The sequence below is a fragment of the Carcharodon carcharias genome, chromosome 1 (genome assembly GCF_017639515.1).
Source record: "Carcharodon carcharias isolate sCarCar2 chromosome 1, sCarCar2.pri, whole genome shotgun sequence".
Taxonomy (NCBI): Eukaryota; Metazoa; Chordata; class Chondrichthyes; order Lamniformes; family Lamnidae; genus Carcharodon; species Carcharodon carcharias.
The window spans coordinates 214,788,416-214,809,253 of NC_054467.1; the positions used below are offsets into that span (position 1 = coordinate 214,788,416).

Genomic DNA, 20,838 nt, shown 5'->3' on the forward strand with positions numbered 1-20,838 from the left:
CCACCATTCAGTGAGACCATGATTGATCTGATTGTGGTCTCAACTCCACTTTCCTGTCTGCCCATATAACCCTTGACTCCTTCGTCAGTCAAGAATCTATCTAAGCCTAGAGTAAATTCAATGACCCAACCTCCCGCTTTGTGGGAAAGAGAATTCCACAGACTAATGACCCTCTAAGAGAAAAAAATTCTCCTGATCTCTGTCTTAAAAATGAGACCTCTTATTCTTAAACTGTTTCCCCAGTTCTAGTCTCCCCTACAAGAGGAAACAACTTCACAGTATCCACACTGTCAAGTCTCCTTAGGATCTTGTATGTTTTAATAAGATCACCTCTCATTCTTCTAAACTTCAATGGGTAAAGGCCCAACACATTCAACCTTTTTTCCTAAGGTAAGCCTTTCATTCCAGGAATAAGCTGCGTGGACCTTTGAACTGCTTCAAACACGATTATATAGTGTACAGTACTCCAGATGTGAACTCATGGCCAGGAACAGCTGCAGCAAAGATTTCCCTACTGTTATATTCCATTTGCCTTCCTAATCACTTGCTGTATCTGCATACTTCAATCATCATGTAACTTTGTTGATGGTGAATAAGCAGTAGAGACTCATGCCTCATACTCCCTTTTGGGTTGTAAGAGTGAGATCCTCCAAGAAGCAGTAGTGAGGAAGGAAAACAGCAAATTAATTTCTGGGATCTTTTTCCAGCAAACTTGCTCCTTTTATTGCAAAACGCCGTACTCCAAAGATCCAGGAACAGTACCACAGAATTGGTGGAGGGTCTCCGATTAAAATGTGGACTGCCAAGCAAGGAGATGGCATGGTGAAGCTGCTTGATGAATTATCTCCAGAGACAGGTATTGCTTCAGTTTATAATGTTTCACTAGCAGATGGTGATTAGTTTAATACACCATAATGTTATGAGTGCGTCATCAATTTTAATGTATCTAATGAACAAGATGTGTATTGTAGTTGTTTATCAGAGCATCAGTTTTCTGCCATAAATATAGTTTTTGACTTCTTAATTGCACTAAGAAAATGGACTTCCTTGAATAAGCAGAAGTCATCAAGGACCTGTGAGATTTGTTTTTTTGGTGTCTCTATCTTCAGAGCTCTGTAAAATTTTCATCAATTTGGAAACCCCCCACATCCTATAAGAGCATAAATAAGAGCAGGAGTAGACCTTATGGCCCCCTTGAGCATGCTCCACCATTCAGTATGAGGCTGATCTTCTGCCTCAACTCCACTCTCGCGCCCGCTCTCCATATCTCTTGATTCCCAGAGAGACCAAAAATCTGTCTATTTCAAACTTACATATATTCAACACTGGAGCATCTACAACCCTCTTGGATGGCGGATTCTAGTGGTTCACAATTCTCTGAGTGAAGAACTTTCTTCTCGTCTTGGTCCTAAATGATCAACCCCTTATCCTGAGCCTCTAACTCCATGTTTTAGATTCTGCAGCCAGGGGAAACCACTTCTCAACATCTGCCCTGTCAAGCCCCTTCTGAATCTTATATGTTTCAATGAATTCACCTCATTTTTCAAAATTCCAGAGAGCATAGGCATATTTTACTCAACCCATTGGACAACCCTCTCATCCCAAGAACCAATTTGCTGCACTGCCTCCATGATAAGCATATCCTTCCTTAAATATGGAGACCAAACAGTGCACCGTATTCCAGGTGTGGTCTCACCAAAACCCAGTACAATTGTAATATAAAAGCAAAGTACTGCAGATGCCGGAAATCTGAAACAAAAACAGAAAATGCTGGAAAAACTCAGCAGGTCTGACAACATCTGGGGAGAGAGAAACAGAGTTGACGTTTCAAGTTTGTATGACCCTTCTTCAGAGCTCTGAAGAAGGGTCACGTGGACTCGAAATGTCAACTCTGTTTCTCTCTCCACAGATGCTGTCAGACCCAGTACAATTGTACTAGACTTCTTTGTTCTTGTACTCCAATACCCTTGCAATAAAAGCACATGTACAGTTGCCTTCCTAACTGCTTGCTGTATCAGCATGCTAACTTTCTTTGTTCCTTGAACAAGTACACCCTAATCCCTCTGAACATCAGCATTTACAAATTTCACACCTTTTTAAAAATATATATATATATACTGCTTTTCCATTCTTACTACCAAAGTGAATAACCTCACACCTGCCCACATTATGCTCCACCCTGGTGCCCATTCACTTAATCTGTCTATACCTTTTTGAAACCTCCATGTCCTCCTCAGAACTTAAATTCCCACCTAGCCTTGTATCATCAACAGCTCTGGTTCCCATTTATTTCAAACATGAAAAATTCCATCTAGTTTTAGTGCTTTCATAAGCCAAGTTTCTTATTGCATGCCATTTCTGATTCTCCCGCTTGAATTAACTCCTTGACAATAACAATAATATTTCCATAGATTTTATTGCAGAAAATGTTCTGTGATACTGTTGCTCCACTCATTCTTAGGGGGTACCACTTGTTCTTCAATACTGCTCCTGCTACAAACATACTGAGGCAATATTTTACTTGCGCAAAAAATCGAAGAATGAAAAAACTGATCACTAATATCATAGAATTGCCTTATGAAGAAAGACTAGGCTTTGCCATGAAAGGAGATGGCTTTTCACCAACATTCAAATTTGGCAGGCGAGTAAAGAACAGCTGGCCTATCAAACCTGGCAATACCAAGATGGCCAGATGATCCTGGGTTAACATTTTGTCTCCTGGGAGTGACAAAAAAGCCTATAGCCAGTAAGAGAGAGAAAAAAATTGGGAAATTGCTCTCTGACCCCCACAGACAATCAAAACTAGTTCAGGTGATTGCTTAAAATGTATACAGATGTTAATCGACATTGAAATGGCATTTTTGGATCACTACATCAAAGCAAACCTTGGGCAAAGGAGTGTAGGTCCACATTGGTAAAATGCTTTTCACTCCATTGGGTTTCCATCGCTTCTATGCATTCTACATTTTGTAATTTGTAATTTTCCTGGCATGTTAGATAAACTAAAACTGTAAACCGTTTGACTTAAAATTCTGAGAATCGAATAAAGAAGCACGCCCTTATCTTATCCCGCCACCCCTCCTTGCTCATGTCACACTGTGGTTAGGGCGATAACCTGGAGATGGGCAGCAACTGAACATACTGTATATTGCTGAACTACTCTTGGCGGTTGGTCAACACTTCTCTCCAAAAGTGTAGCAATTGATTCTGTTTAATCTGTGAGGATTTAACATTTAAACATAATTTTTTTAAGTAATCTTTTGAAGATTGTTGCATTTATATAACAGCTTTTAATAAGAGATCCCGAGGTAATTTGCAGGGAAAAAATAGGTCAAAATGGTGGATTTTGAGATTTTTTTTAAGAGAACTGTAAAGTGGAAAGGCAGAATGGCCTCTTCTGCAATGTGATTTTGTGATTAGAGAGGGAGATCCAGAGTCAAGTCAAGGCTCTGCTGCTGATAAAAAGGTAAAGAGGAGGGGGTTGCACAGGCAGCCATAGCAGTGACAAGAAGTCTTGGGAGATACATTTCTGTGGGTGGTTGCATAGGGTAGGATGCTATGGGGCCCATTGCCAATTCTTTTCAAGGGCTGGAACATATTAGTAAAATGTATGCTGTGAGAATCTTGTTCCATCTCCAATTCCATTAATGAAAATAACCCTTAAGTTGTTTGTACACCTTATTTTTCAGCACCCCACAAATTTTACATTGGTTTCCGATATGTTCATCCACTAACAGAAGAAGCAGTAGAAGAGATGGAGAGAGATGGGATTGAGCGAGCAGTAGCTTTTACGCAGTATCCTCAATACAGCTGTTCTACCACAGGTACTGCAGTGTTGGGTGTATAAATGGATAACACTGTTCACCAAAATCTACATGTTAAAATGTAGAGATTCTATTCTAAGTGTTAGACTAAGTTCAGGATTTATTCTTCATTAAAGGAATCATTTATACTGGTTCATACCTTTTATATACATTTATATCTTTTCCCACTTCCTCCTTTCCCTAAGGACAGAGCACACAAATATTTGAACCAAGAATATGACTGTTAGCAGATTGTTCAGTTGCTGATGTGCTCATAGATAAACTTGTCCTTGCTTAATGGCCACAATGTATTTGCACATCACCTTGCCTAGTTCTGTGATTAGCGCCATTTAGCATTGCTGAGTTTTCTTTGGCCTGGCATGGCTGTATTCAAAGGGCCCCCTTCGAAGCTAGCTTCCTAACTGAAATTTATTCCATTCTTTAATCAAAAATTTCTATGGTTGGACAAGAATTGAGTTTGGGAAGCCAGATGATGTGCTCCGAATCCATTTGAGCGTTTACTTTGATTTTTGACTTTGTTTAGTTTTGTCAATATAAGTGTTTGCTTTGTAAAGTACGATTGCACAGTTATCAACCTGCATGCTTACACTTGTGTGAATACCCAACTTTGCCTTGATAAGGTTAATTTGGTGGTTGTATACCAGTTGAACATTATTGGAATAGAATCCATTTCGAATGAATGTTGCCGGTTGATGTTTTGAATGTGCTTATTCTTTGACTCCCTGATCCTGTGGCAATTCAGCCGGAGCAGGAAACCCGAGCATTGTCTCTTTCAGACTGACCTCCTCAGCAGCGAGATGGTGACCTTGGTAAACATGACATTCTACACCTGGAAGATGTGCTTGTAAGCAGCATGAGAACATAAGAAATAGGAGCAGGAGAAGACCATGCAGCCTGTATAGCCTACTCCATCATTCATTACGATCATGGCTGATCTTCAGCCACAGCTCCATTTTCCTGTCTACCCTCGATTCCACGGGAGATCAAAAACCTGTCTATCTTTGCTTTTAATATCATCAACAAGACAGCATCCACATTGCTCTGGAGTAGAGAATTCCAAAGACTTACAACTACGTTTTGTTTTTATTTATTTGTTCACGGGATGTGGGTGTTGCTGGCTAGGCCAGCATTTATTGCCTACCCTAAATTGCCCTTGAAGGTGGTGGTGAGCCACTAGTTTCTTGAACTGCTGCAGTCCATGTGGTGTAGGTAGGAATGTTGTTGTTTATTGCAAAAGGAATCCATTATAAAAGTAGGCAAGTTGTGTTACAGTTGTACAGGGTGTTGGTGAGACCACATCTGGAGTATTGTATACAGTTTTGGCCTTTTGAGCAAAATATATAATTGCATTAGAAGCAGTTGCAAGAAGGCTCACTCGACTGATTCCTAGAATAATGGGGTTATCTATGAGGATGGGTTGGGCCTGTATCCATTGGAGTTACATGGATACAAGAAGAATAAGAGGTGAATGCTGAGAGGATGTTTTGCCTTAAGGGAGAGATGAGAAATAGGGGACACGTTTTTAAAAATAAGTGATCTTCCATTTAAGACAGAAGTGAGGAGAATTTTTTTTCTCAGTCTATGGAACTCTTTTCCCCAAAGAGTAGCGGAGAATGTGGGTCATTGAATATTTTTAGGACTGAGTTAGATAGAATCACGCCTGAAAAGGTAGTTGAAGGTTACAGGAAAGTAGAGCTGAGGCCACAATCAAACGAGCCATGATCGTATCAAATGGCTGAGCAGGTTCAAGAGGCTGAATGGCCCACTCCTTCTAATTCATATTTTGTCCAGGTCTTGTTGCGTACATGCACGGACTGCTTCCATATTTCCGAAGTCGCAAACAATGCTGAACATTGTGCAATCACCAGCGAACATCCCTGCTTCTGACCTTATTATGGATGGAAGGTTATTGAAGCAGCTGAAGATAGTTAGGCCTAGGACCCCATCTGAGGAACTCCTGCAGCAATGTTGTTCACCTCCAACAACCACAACCATCTTCCTTTTGTGCGAGGTATGACTTCATCAGCAAAAGAGTTTCCTTCCGATTGTCAGTGGCTTCAATTTTGATAGGCCAGCTTGATACCACACTTGGTCAAATGCAGTTTTGATGACAAGGGTGATCATTTTTACTTCACCTCTAGAATTCACCTTTCTTGTCCATGTTTGGCCTAAAGCAGTAATGAGTTCTGGAGCTGAGTAATGCCAGCAAAGCCCAAACTGAGCATCATTGATTGTCGCTTGATAGCACAATCGGCAACATCTTCTATCACTTTGCTGATGATTGAGAGTAGACTGATGGGCCTGTAGTTGACCAGATCTGCGCTGCTTTTTGTGGACCTGGGAAATTTTCTACATTGTTGAGTAGATGTTTGTAGCTATGCCGGATCAGCTTGGCTTGGGACGCAGCTAGTTCCGGAAGACTGCCATCTGTAATGCTGAGGACCTTAGGAGGAGGATCATCTGTTCAACATTTCTGGCTGAGGATGGTTGCAAATGCTTCAGCCTTGTCTTCGGCATCCATTTAAAAAGAAATCTTCACCCAGTTCAGAAATGTATTAATTGCAAATGTTGCCTGTAGTTTGCAGCTATAGATTTCCTATTTCAAATACCCCAAATCCTTTGTTACTGTGTTATTGAATTTTCCAAAGCCTTTGGTGGAATATAGCACTGTGCACCTCTAAGTAAGTTTGTATTATGCATAATACAGTCTCCCATTAAAGCTACGTTAATGGATATCACGTTTTTACATTGTGAACTCACTTTGATGTTTCCCTCTATTAACTCAAGAAGCCCTTGAGGCCCTCTTTCTGTTTCTCCTTCATAATCAATGACCTCCTCTCCATTGTCTTGCAAACCCAGCTACTGTTCTTCTGATGCTACCAACAACGTTCACCAATCGCGGAATCACATCTAACAGTAGACGTTTCGCAAGTCTACACTTGCAAAACCCAAAACAAAATGTGTAGTGTTAGATGTGTTTCTACGACTGGACAACACTTTCTGTTCTAAAAGCTACACTAACAACCAATTTAAGCTAATCATTTGAATCCATAACATAGCTCATTTATGCTTGCATAAAACGATGTACATTCACATGTAGGGACCCGTTGTCAGCAAACATAAGGAATTCATGCCTTGCACCTTTATTTGAATTACCAGGGAGCTTGGGGAGCCTATAGTTCCCTGTTGCTTTCTCCATGGTAGCACCTCAGCCAATCTGCTTGCCAACAAAACTGCAACCTCTTCTCCTACAGCATAAATTGTTGGGATCATTTGAAATTTGGCATTCTTGTATTTGCCCTTCTGAATCCACGCCGAAAAGCTTCGGCAGCATGTCTCTTTTCAGCAATATTCAGCTTGTCAACTTCTTTCACCTTACGTACTCTAAATGCACACAGCTTCCAGTGCAATAGATGAACCATTGCATCATCTTCTTTGTACCATTTTGATGATTGAGAACTTTGTTTCTATCAGTTTTGCAAAGCCACAGTTCCTTCATTTATCTTAGAAACCTAACCAATGGCTGCCACTGCTTGCCTTTACAGGTGCACTCTTGTCGTTCACATGTTAGTGTTTTTGGTTTTGCTAACTCTTCTGAACTCAAATGGAAATAGTGTTGTTAAATCTATCTTCAAAAAGCTTGTTTTTCTTATTCGTGCCAAACATATGACTAGTTACTCATGAATAACTCAAATCTTTATAGAAAGGCCAAATGTGCCCTTGGTTTGAACTTGCCTACATTTTGGGAGACATTTCTATCTCACTGGATTCAAGAAGATGTTTGTGGGCAAATAGGTAACTACTCTCCCATCTCTAGTGTCCATATTCTCTCCCCCACTTATTGATTGTACTATGGTCATTTTTCTTCTAAACTCTTGTCTCATGTTAAGCAATGAATATCTGTTTTAAATGGTCTTTCACCATCCTGCATTCCGGCTATACTGAAATCAAGACTCAAAGAACAGACTCCAAGCCTTGGATTTGGAGAGCAGAGAACAGTGGAACTCTTCACTTTCCTCAACTGTTATATGTCATAGTCATCAGGCTTTTACAGTGAGCACATGACGTCATCTAATCATAACTTCATCTTTTATCCCATTGTGGTTTTTCTTACTCTTTGTTTGTGAAGGTACATTTCATCTCAAAATAAAATGCATATCTTCCCTCTTAGTGCAACATATCATTTACAGTTTCAGTGGAAGGTGATAGTGAGAATTGATTAACTGGAGTGAAAGCTACCTGAGCAAATAGTTTCTTTGATTATTCACTTTCTTTTGTAGGAAGTAGTTTAAATGCAATTTATCGATACTACAATGGCAAGAGAGCAGCACCAAAGATGAAATGGAGCACCATTGACAGGTGGCCAACGCATCCATTATTAATTCAGGTAATGTTGTTTATGATCAACAAGTTGTAAGATCTCTTACTTTGGTAGAGCACTCTGTATCATATATGGTTCCCATACGATTGCTGATCTCAGCAATTGGTTATTGTAGTATGCTTGTTGGGGCGGAAGATTTAGGAAACTTGTAAATTTTTTGTGGGTTTTAGTTTTATTTTTCTCTGTATTTAAATTAAAAGCTACCTTCCAGCCTTGTGAAGTGCTTCTTTCTAGTGCTGCACATCAGCCTGGTTTACGTGAGGAAGCTAGAAGCATGAGATGATCTGCCCCCTTGTCTACAGGACAATTCCATCAGAGACTTAACATCGTATTATGCTTTTGAAATGGTGTACCTTAATTTAGCCTGCGTAATAGTGCTGCTAATGTTAAGGTCTGTCACCGACAATCTGCCTAATATTTACATGTAATTTTTAGGGTTGCTTGCCTTTGAAAATAAAATACTTTAGATGATCTCAGAATCTAGGATTATTTTATAATAATCTTAGCCCCTAAGTAAGCTGTTCCAGTACAGCAACAACAGAGGCATCTACCCGACTATGTGGAAAATTGCCCAGGTATGTCCTTTACACAAAAAGCAGGACAAATCCAACCCAGCCAATTATCGCCCCATCATTCTACTCTTCATCATCAGTAAAGTAATGGAAGGGGTCATCAACAGTGATATCAAGCAGCACTTGCTTAGCAATAACCTGCTCACTGACACCTTGTTTGGGCTCTCGTCAGGACCACTCAGCTCCTGACTTCATTACAGCCTTGGTTCAAACATGGACAAAAGAGGAAATGAGGACCTGAGGTGAGGCGAGAGTGACTGCCCTTGAGTGTGGCGTTAAGGAGCCCTAGCAAAACTGGAGTCAACAGGAACCAGGGAGAAAACTCTCCTCTGGTTTGAGTCATACCTAGCACAAAGGAAGGTGGTTGTTGCAGGTCAGTCATCTTAACTCCAGGACATCACTGCAGGAGTTCCTCAGGTTCGTATCCTCGGCCCAACCATCTTCATCAATGACCTTCCTTTCATCATAAGGTCAGAAGTGGGGATATTTGCTGATGGTTGCACAATGTTTAGCACCATTCGTGACTCCTCAGATACTGAATCAGCCCATGTCCAAATGCAGCTAGATCTGGGCAATATCCAAGCTTGGGCTGACAAGTGGCAAGTAATGACCACCTCCAACAAGAGAGAATCTAGCTACCACCCCTTGACATTCAATGGCATTACCATTACTGAATCCCCCATTGTCAACATCCTGGGGGTTACCATTGACCAGAAACTAAACTGGACTAGCTGTATAAATACCGTGACTACAAGAGCAGGTCAGAGGCTAGGAATCGTGTGACAAGTAACTCGCCCCCGACTCCCCAAAGCCTGTCCATCATCTACAAGGCACAAGTCAGGAGTGTGATGGAATACTCCCCACCTGCTTGGATGAGTGCAGCTCCCACAACACTGAAGAAGCTTAACACCATCCAGGACAAAGCAGCCCTCTTGGCACCACATTCACTCCCTCCATCACCGATGCACAGTAACAGCAGTGCGTGCCATCTACATGATGCACTGCAGGAATTCACCAAGGATCCTTTGACAGTAGCTTCCAAACCCATGACCACTACCAACTAGAAGGATAAGGGCAGCAGAAACATGGGAACACCACCACCTGGAAGTTCCCCTCCAAGTCACTCAGCATCCTGACTTGGAACTATATCGCCGTTCCTTCACTGTCCTGGAACTCCCTTCCTAACAGCACTGTGGGTGTACCTACATCACATGGACAGCAGCAGTTCAAGAATGCAGCTCACCACCACCACCTCGAGGGCAACTAGGGAAGGGTAATAAATGCTGGCCCAGCCAGCGAAGCTCACATGCCATGAATGAATAAAAAAATGAATTTTTTAAAAATGTAGTAATTGCATTTATGTTTGAGGATTCTAGGTTAACAGTTTGTATTTATCATGCAGTGTTTTGCAGATCATATACGGCAGGAACTTGATCGATTTCCAACCGAGAAAAGGGATGACGTAGTTATTTTGTTCTCTGCCCATTCACTGCCAATGTCTGTAAGTGCCTTAGAGCAACCTTGTGAATTTTATCTTTACAAGTACTAGAAGCACGCCCTCATGGATCCTGAGTTTTTATGCATCTCTTGCTACCAAGTATTATTTGCCCCAGGTCCACTTTGGAATCTGTGCCTGAGGTTCGTTATTTTGCTTAGTCTACCCAAATAAAGGCCATTCTATTACTTTCTCTTGATTGTGTTAATTAACTATTTACATCATTGTATCAAAGCTTTTTTGAATTTTTTTTAAGTTGGGAGAACAACTGAAAGGTTAAAGACAGTCTGTGTTTCAAAGGCTCCTCTCATTCCATGTAGAATGGAAACCTAGATTTGTCAAGGTGCTTATTTTTCACCTGCAGAAATGAAACTATTTTGAGACAGTCATCGTTTACCTGATCATGTCAATTTATGATGTGGGAAGCAATCAGTTACCTTTAGTAGGTTTGATGTTAGATTGACAAATCAGTAGCACTGACAATATATTTTTTAATTATTCATTCATGGGATGTGGGTTTCGCTCTCTAGGCCAGCATTTATTGCCCATCCTAAATTGCCCTTGAGAAGATGATAAATCTGATCTTAAAATCAGAAAATGTTAGCACTTGAAGAAATGACAGGCTCATGTTTTGTATAGAGATCCTTCTTGAAAACAGGTTAGCATTGTCTGGGGAACCCCTTTATAACATTGATCAGAGCCTGGCGGAGAGAGAAAAATGGGACAAGATCTGGAGTACAGATGTGGCAATACTGTCATGCAAGGGAAAGAAGAACGTGCATTTATCTGGTGCCTTTCTCAAAATTAGGATATCCCTAAGTATCTCTCAGTCAGTGAGTTACTTTTGAAGTCACTTGTTATGTAGGTAAATGTGACAACCAGTTTTCCATATAAAGACTCCACAAACATCAAAAGGGTATTTAATTGTTATAGTTGTGTTGGGTGAGGAATAAATGTTGGTCAGGATATCAGGGATCAAGTATCCTCATTTCTGAAACTGCATGAGCTCCTCAAAATCTTTTGCTGTGTTAAAAGAGGTTTGGATATGGATTTAATCTTTTTAAAATGTCTACCTTAGAAAATGTTTTTCAAGGTGTTGGGAAAAAGTTTGGCCTTCTGAATAAAAGCAGACATTTTTGTTGCAATGACAAAACCCTAACCCGTTCATATTCTAGCTGGAATTGACATGAAATTTTGTACCTAGGGAAATAATTGTGTATAATGTTTGTCTTGTAACTGTGAGGATGGACTCAAGTTTCAGATTGGGCTGGGATCAAATATTGATTTTTCGATAATTGAATTGGCAGTGGAGAAAATACTTTTGTAATTTATCCTTTGGCAGTGTGAGATTTATGGGCCTTTACACAAATTTATCCATGGTAATGTGTTTAGATGCTAAGCTTGTATTGGTTGACATGTATGCAATCTTATTGTAAAGATTGTTTCTGTGCCATAGGTAGAAAATAAATATACTTGTTTTGGAAGGCAAAAAGAGGTGCTGTGAAGAGGATCCGGTATTCTATATATTTTTATCCGATTTTGGAAGGTTGGAAATAAACTGCCTATACTGTGAACAACTGGAATAAAATGGATGAAAACTTTGTGAGGTCCTTTATAACGGACTGACTAGAAGTTTTTTTTTTAACCAAATATAGTGTTAATTAGGGATATTTTTATTTAATTCATTGGATGTAGATGTTACTGACAAGCCTAGCATTTATTGTCTATCCTGCATTTTAAAAACCTATATGGCATCCATTAGTGCACTTTTTAAATTTAGCACTGTTTGTACTTCAGGTTGTGAATCGAGGTGACCCCTATCCTCAGGAAGTGGGAGCAACTGTCCAACGAGTCATGGAAACACTAAATTTCAGTAACCCATACAGGCTGGTGTGGCAATCTAAGGTAACTTCCACTAGTGCGTGCAATTATTTTTCTTTACTGGACGTTACATAACTGAAGTAGGTTATTTAGCCCCTTAAACTTGTTTCGTATTCAAACAGATTGTGACTGAACTGTACCTCAGTTCTTTTTACCTGTCTTTGTTTCATATCCCCATAGATATTATTTTTGTACTGTACCAGATACTACTGTTTGCTTACGCAAAAACAATTCAGCCAGTTTATTGTGGTCAGTTTATTTCCCATGCCTACGCAGCTTGCTTTTCTTAAAGCCAGGTTGAATAAGCCTGGATGGTTGAACCTTTTTGTAAGCAAACCATTTAAAATGCCATTTGAGGAAATCACCTCGTAATTAAAATAGTAGACGATAGACCTTGGTGGAATCCAACTGAATGCTTATCATATCGCTTGTAACTCTGTAGTTCAGTTTAGAAAATGTTAGCCCTGGATCCTATACAGAAAAAATAAGGTTTCATACATTAGTTCCCCCTTGCTGTGTATTTTTGGTGCCTATCCAATTTCAGCTATTTTTATTTTGCCTTTTCCCAGTTGGAAATAATTTTGAATATATTTTCGTTGATCATGTTGTATTTGAATTGGTCTTTAATACAGAATTGATAAAATAAAGGTACTGTAGAGTAGTTGTTAAAATTTTGTGATGGGAAATTGTTAGAATAGAATGGTATTTCATTTTGAGGTGACATGACATGAAATGCTGACATCAAGTGACACCTACTGGCATTTGACATTCACTGCAACTGTTCAAGTTCATTTGGTTCAGTTAGGTGTATCTTTTATGACCGATGCAGTTGGTAAAGTGGAGTTATTTAAAAACCCCAGAGGGAAACTTTAAACAACTGTCATAACCTATAATTTTAAGTATTATGTTTAAGATGCAACTCCAAATTCAGGAATCAGACCACCAGTTCTCAAGGCTTTACATTAAACTAAATGAAGCATTTTATTAATTTACACAGGTTAAAATAAATACACATGGCTTCAAGTTACTACTATCATAACTTCTAACAAATTCCCAAACTAATCTCCATTAAGGCAACGGCAACCTAAACACTTAACCAGACACCAGGCAAACCATTTTCACCTTACAAATTCAAAATGAGGTTCTTTGGATCCTGTGGAGCCAGTTGGAGGCTTACAGCTGCCTTTTGCTCTTACATTTCCTCTGCTCTGCATACCTGAAAACTGCTGAAGTTATACCTACCACCACTGATTGAATTCAAATTCTCATTGTCTCACCAGCCTCTTTGAATTTCACCTTTTAACAATGAAATCCCTTTCACAGCACCAATTTTATTAGTAATATAAACAGATTTCTTGCTAGCTTTTGAAAAGGCGTCAGTTTTCACCCCACTTCCTGAATGCTGTATTCAAAAAATGCAAATGCACGCTACCTCTCTTACATGTGCACATCAAAGAACCCAGACTAGCTGGCTTTAATCCAATTAAGACACACCCACAGATTAAACCTCTATTTTAAAAGAAAAATGTTTTCCAAAATATATACATTAATAGCTTAATGACAGTTTCTGCATCTGATGGCATCATCGTGTTTGCTGTCTGGTACAGAAGGTAAAGTCGAATGGGATCAGAGGTGAGCTGACAAGGTGGATGCAGAATTAGCTTGGTCATAGAAGACAGAGGGTAGCAGTGGAAGGCCGCTTTTCTGAATGGAGAGCTGTGACTAGTGGAGTTCCACAGGGATCAGTGCTGGGACCTTTGCTATTTGTAGTATACATAAATGATTTGGAGGAAAATGTAACTGGGCTAATTAGTAAGTTTGCAGACGACACTAAGGTTGGAGGAGTTGCAGATAGTGAAGAGGATTGTCAAAGGATACAACAGGATATAGATCGATTGGAGACTTGAGCGGAGAAATGGCAGATGGTGTTTAATCCAGACAAATGCGAGGTAATGCATTTTGGAAGGTCTAATACAGGTAGGAATTATACAGTAAATGGCAGAATCCTTAAGTGCATCGACGGGCAGAGGGATCTGGGTGTACAGGTCCACAGCTCACTGAAAGTGGCAACGCAGGTGGATAAGGTAGTCAGGAAGGCATATGGCATGCTTGCCTTCATTGGCAGAGGTATTGAGTATAAAAGCTGGGAAGTCATGCTGCAGCTGTATAGAACCTTGGTTAGGCCACACTTGGAATATTGTGTGCAATTCTGGTTGCCACATTACCAGAAGGATATGGAGGCATTGGAGATGGTGCAGAGGAGGTTTACCAGGATGCTGCATGGTCTGGAGGTAATTAGCTATGAGGAGAGGTTGGAGAAACTCGGATTGTTCTCACTAGAGCAATGGAGATTGAGGGGTGACTTGATAGAAGTTTACAAAATTATGAGTGGCATGGACAGAGTAGATAGTCAGAAGCTTTTTCCCAGGGAGTCAATTACTAGGGGACATAGATTTAAGGTGAGAGGCGAAAATTATAGAGGAGATGTGCGGGGCAAGTTTTTTTACGCAGAGGGTAGTGAGTGTCTGGAATTCGCTGCCAGAGGAGGTGGTGAAAGCAGGTACGATAATGGTGTTTAAGAGGCAGCTTGACAAATACATGAATAGGATGGGAATAGAGGGATACGGACCCTGGAAGTGAAAAATGTTTTAGTTGACGGGCAATATGATCGGCGCAGGCTTGGAGGGCCGAAGGGCCTGTTCCTGTGCTGTACTTTTCTTTGTTCTTTGTTGTTCTTTGATAAGTGTGGCAGCAGAAAGTATAAATAAACTGAACGGATTGCATTGAAGATGATGAGAACGTACTTTCATTAATGCTATCTGTGATGTTTTCTTTGATACAGGTTGGTCCTATGCCCTGGCTTGGCCCTTCAACGGATGATACTATCAAAGGATTGTGTGAGAGAGGCAACAAAAATTTACTGCTGGTTCCTATTGCTTTCACCAGTGATCATATTGAAACACTGCATGAACTTGATATAGAATATGCACAAATCTTAGCCAATGAGGTAAGTTGCCAGACTGTTTGTGATGGATGATCTTTATGACTGAGATTTCCTTATAAAAACGGTTGAGGAAGTTAGACATTTTTTGTTTGCAGTGGAAGGGGTTGAGGCGATATACTGAGCAAACCCTGTACTGCTATAGATGGAACTTCTGTGAAAAGCATGGGTCCACAAATCCAAGTGTAAATCTCAATCATGGCAACTTACTTTCATTATAAAACACTTACTTGAGTCCCTAGTGCATGGACTTGTTACAAATTATATTTTGTGCATAATTGAGGTATGATAAGGGGATGGCATTAGTTTTCTTTGTCTCCTTTTAGTTATCTAATGAAGTTGTTTTCATCTTAAAAGTACATTGCATGCTCTCAATAATGAATTTTTTTATAACAATTGGCTGCACCAAAGCTAAGTCATTCCTCCACCCACCTAATGATATTTTGCAGCCCTTAGTACTTATGAGCTTGCATCCTAGGGTCTAAAGGAAGTGACAGTAGAGATAGTGGATGCATTGATTGTAATCCTCCAAAATTCCCTAGGTTCTGGGAAGGTTCCAGCAGATTGGAAAGCTACAAATGTAATGCCACTATTCAAGAAAGGATGGTGATAGAAAAAAGGAGCCAGAGCAGGAAACTATACGCCAATTAGTCTAACATCAGTCATTGGGAAAATGCTAGAATCCATTATTAAGAAGATAGTAGCAGTACATTTAGAAAATCATAATACTATTGGGCAGAGTCAACATGGTTTTGTGAAAGGGGAATTGTGTTAGACAAATTTATTAATTGTTTGAGGATGTAAAAGTAAGGTGGATAAAGAGGAACCAGCATATGTTGTATATTTGGATTTCCAAAAGGCATTCGATAAAGCGCCACATAAAGGCTTACTGCACAAGTTAAGAGCTCTTGGTGTTGGAAGTGATATATTAGCATGGATAAAGCATTGGCTAAGTATCAGGAAATAGTGTGTAGCAATAAATAGGTCATTTTCAGGCTGACAAACTGTAACTAGTGGAGTGCCACAGAGTTCAATGCTGAGGTCTCCACTATTTATGATCTATATTAATGACTTGGATAAAGGGACTGACAGTTGCAGCCAAATTTGTTGATCATTCTAAGATTGGTAGGAAAGCAAGTTGTGAGGAGGATATAAAGAGTTTTCAAAGGGATATAGAGAGGTTAAGTGAATAGGCAAAGAATTGGCAGATTGAGTATAATGTGAGTTTGTCCACTTTGGGAGGGGGAATAGAAAAGCAGAATATTATTTAAAGGAGGGAGACTGCAGAATGCTGCAGTACAGAGGGATCTGGATGTCCTCTTACATTATCAAAAAACATTAACATGCAAGTACAGCAAATAATAGCAAGGCAAATGGAATGCTGGCCTTTTATTGCAAGGGAGATGGACTATTAAAGTAGGAAAGTCTTGCTTCAACTGTACAGGGCATTGTTGAGACTGTGTACAGTGCTGGCCTCTTTAATTTAAGAGGGGATATACTTGCATTGCAAGCAGTTCACAGAGGGTTCACTCAGCTGATTCCTGTGATGAAGGGTTGTCTTATGAGGAAAGGTTGAGAAAGTTGGGCCTATATACATTGAAGCTTAGAAGAATAAAACATATAAGATTCTGAAGGCGCTTGACAGGGTAGGTGCTGAAAAGATGTTTACCCTCTAGATCTAGGAGGCACAGTTTAAAAATAAGGAGTCTCTCATTTGAGACAGATGAGGTGGAATTCCTTCTCTCTGAGGATTGTTAGTCTTTGGAATCCTCTACCCCAGTGAGCAGTGAAGGCTGGGTCATTGAATATAATCAAGGCTGAGTTAGACATATTTATGATTGACAAGGGGGTCAAGGGTTATGGGGGGACAGGGAGGAAAGTGAAGATAAGTGCTTATGCGGATCAGCCATGACCTTATTAAATGGTAGAGCATTCTCAATAGGCTAAATAGCCTACTCCTATTTCTCATGAACTAGGTTAGGGGATAGATCAATAGAGAAGCAGTGGCTGACATTTAAGCAGATATATTTCAGAATACTCATAAGTATATTCCCACTATAAAGAAAAATTCTAAGGGGAAGACCATCACCCATGGTTAACTAAAGAAGTTAAGACAAGCATCAAACTTGAGGAAAAATATAACTGAGCAAAGATGAGTGGCAGGTCAGATGATTGGTCAGAATTTATAGAACAGAGAACAGAGAATAACTAAAAGGCTAATCAGGAGAAAGATATTAGAATATGAGAGGAAGCTAGCTAGAAATGTAAAAAATGGATAGCAAGAGTTTCTACAAGTGTTTTAAAAAGGAAAAGAGTAAGTAAAATGAGTGTTGGTCCTCTACAGAGTGAGAATGGGGACTTAATAGTAGATAATAAGGAAATGGCAGATGAGATGAACAAATGTTTTCCTTCTGTCTTCACTATAGAGGATACAAAAAACATTCCAGTAATAGCTGTAAATCGAGAGGTGGAAGGGAGAGAGGAACTTGGTGAAATTAAAATCACTAGGGAAGCAGTACCGATCAAACTGCTGGAGCTGTGGGCTGACAAGTCGACAGATCCTGATGGACTTCATCCTAGGGCCTTAAAAAAAGGTGGCGAATGAGGTCGTAGATGCATTGGTGTTAATTTTCCAAAATTCACTAGATTTTGGAAAGGTCCCATCAGACTGAAAAGTAGCAAATATAACCCCTCTTTTCAAGAAGGGAGGCAGGCAAGAAACCAAAGGCCAGTTAGCTTGATGTCTGTCGTAGGGAAAGTGTTAGAATCGATCATTAAGGAGGTTATAGCTGGGCACTCAGAAAAACTCAAGGTAATTGGGAAGAATCAGCATGGATTTGTGAAAGGGAAATCATGTTTAATTAATTTATTGGAGTTCTTTGAAGGAGTAGCTTGCATTGTAAATAAAGGGGAGATGTACAGTACTTGGATTTCCAGAAGGCATTTGATAAGGTGCCACATCAAAGGCTATTGCGGAAAATAAAAGCTCTTGGTGTAGGGAGTAACATATTAGTATGGATAGAAGTTGGCTGACAGAAAACAGTATGCATAAATGGATCCTTGTCTGATTGGCAGGATGTGATGAGTGAAATTTTGCAAGAATCTGTACTGGGGCCTCAACGTTTTACAACTTACATCAATGACTTAAGTGAGGGGAGTGAAGGCATGGTAGCTAAATTTGCAGATGACACAAAGATTGGTTGTGAAGAGGACATAAGGAGTTGCAAATGGATATAGATGAGTGAATGGGCAAAAATCTGGCAGATGGAGTATAATGCGGGAAAATGTGAAATTGTTTACTTTGGCAGGAAGAATAAAAAGAGTGGAGTATTACTTAAACTGAGGGCAGCTGCAGAATTCCAAAATGCAGGTGTTCTAGTGCATGCGACACAAAAAGTTAGTATGCAGGTACAGCAAATAATTAAGAAGATAATGGAATGTTATCCTTTATTATGATAAGAATTGAACATAAAAGTAAGGGTGTTATGCTTCAGATATACAGGGTATTGGTGAGACCACATCTCAAATACTGTGTGCAGTTTTGGTCTCCCTATTTAAGGAAGGATGTAAATGCATTGGTGGCGGTTTGCTAGATTAATAGCTGGAATGAGCAGGCTGTCTTATCCTCATAAGGTTAGACATTCTTGATGGTCTCAACGGTCTTGACAAGGTGTACGTGGAAAGGATGTTTCCACCTGTGGTTGAGTCCAGAACAAGGGCAATGTTTTAAAATTATGTGTTGCCCTTTTAGGACAGATAATTTTTTTCTGAGGGTTGTGCGACTTTGGAACACTGCTTCAGAAGGCAGTGGAGGCAGGGTCATTGAATATTTTTAAGACGGAGGTAGATAGATTCTTGTTAGGTAAAGGAATCAAAGGTTATCGGGGTGGATGAGAATGTGGAATTCGAAATGCAAACAGATCAAGCATGATCTTATTGAATGGTGGAGCAGACACGAGGGGCCGAATGGTCTACTTCTGCTCCCATTTTGTATGTATGTATGCTCATATCTTATTATTTAATTATTCCCTTCCTATGAATTTGTATACCTCTTAACTCTGGATACAAGTTGAATACAGAACTTACCAGTGTACCATTTAATACTGTATCTGAACAATGAATGGGTCCCAGTCAGGGATGAGTACAGTAATTCAGTAAAAGTAGCAACATGCGCTAATAAACTTAACCTGTTCCCCAAGTGAAGTATAACAAAGCTGCCGTGTAGAGTAGAAGTGAGCTGTTAGATTTCCTTTCATTTGATGTAAAACTGCAGAAAGTATCTTTCTGTTTAACTCATTCTCCTTTTCTCCTCTCTATTGCCCCAACAACTTACTTCTATATAATGAACCCTTCTTGACATAAAGCAGGCAGATGAAATTGTCTGTCATTGTTGCTTTGTTGTACCCAGTCACTTGGATGGATATGAAACTAGTCCAAAGTAATAACTTGGCTTGTGTTCATCTTTCCTATCTCTGTTCATCTTGGACAAGTGATTGGTCTTTACTCAGTTGGTTTTGACAAAACAAATGAGATCTAGAGCATCATTTGTGCTTGTTTTGGTTTAAGAATTTGATGGATAGTTCTTATGCTCATTGAGATGAATATAGGAAATTAAATACTTTTTTAAAAAACATCTTGTTAGTGTCATTGGACAATCTCCTGTCACTTAATTCAGTTGTAGTGTTAAACCTCCTGTTGTTGTGCCCTGTCATTGTTACCCTGACCCTAGGCTCAAAGATATACCTTCCTACACACTCATAAATTTCATTAAAGCCTGTGAGTGAGATGAATATTATATTAGGGACGCTTTTATGCGGCGGGATTTTGGATTAAGTCTGAACAAATCCATGTCATGTGAAAATCTGGAAGCCAGTAGAAAAAAAGATTTCCATTTTATCAGTCTGACCTGGATTTGACCCGAATGGTGTAAAGGCTGTGAGCTGAGCCACTGCTCACCTTAGATTGCTAAAAATGAGGTGTGTGTAAAATTGCAACTGAATGTCTTGGTGAGATGTGTTTCAAAGTAACTAACTTTTTTGCTTTCCATGGTATCTGTTACAGTGTGGTGTTGAAAATATTAGGCGAGCAGAGTCACTAAATGGAAATCAACTTTTTATAAAGGTGATGTATTTTTATTCTGTATAACTTTCTAAAGCAATTTATATTAATCCTGGTGCGATTATTTTTGTGAAAGGGACACTTGGCAGATTACAGGTCCATTGCTAGTTTAACGAGAAAAATAAAGTTGTTTTATTCGTTAATGGGATGTGGGCATTTATTACCCATCTGTAATTTCCCTTGACGAGTTGGTGATGAACTGTTTTCTTGAACTGCTGCAGTCCAAGTGGTGTAGGTACACCCACAGTGTTGTTCGGGAGGGAGTTCCAGGATTTTTCCTAGTGCCTTAAACCAACTAATCATTTTGCCAAGTCCAGTGCAGTACAGAATTTGATAATTGCCTAAGCTACAAAGTGACTAATACCAGTTTACTAATAATAAATCTTTGGATATCAGCCACATTGCATCACTGGATATTGATATCACTAGTTTGAAACTAGCAAGGTTTTTCTGAGACAGTATTTTCTTGAAAGCTGGATAACATAAGGATAATAGTTAGTCCCAAGTCACTTTTACTGGACTGTGTTCTTCATTGCGAGGTCCTCTAAAATTCCATCTTGATTTTG

At 39.6% G+C, this 20,838-nt stretch overlaps 1 protein-coding gene across 1 annotated transcript in view; it reads left to right on the forward strand.

Moving 5' to 3' along the window:
- fech (ferrochelatase) overlaps nucleotides 1–20,838 on the forward strand; it is a 44,264-nt gene that overhangs the window by 15,096 nt on the left and 8,330 nt on the right. Inside the window, exons 4-10 of the mRNA XM_041197292.1 lie at nucleotides 708–856; nucleotides 3,690–3,824; nucleotides 8,105–8,211; nucleotides 10,180–10,278; nucleotides 12,070–12,177; nucleotides 14,996–15,160; nucleotides 20,216–20,275. Coding sequence (XP_041053226.1) covers nucleotides 708–856; nucleotides 3,690–3,824; nucleotides 8,105–8,211; nucleotides 10,180–10,278; nucleotides 12,070–12,177; nucleotides 14,996–15,160; nucleotides 20,216–20,275 — 823 coding nt within the window. The remainder of the gene's footprint in view (nucleotides 1–707; nucleotides 857–3,689; nucleotides 3,825–8,104; nucleotides 8,212–10,179; nucleotides 10,279–12,069; nucleotides 12,178–14,995; nucleotides 15,161–20,215; nucleotides 20,276–20,838) is intronic.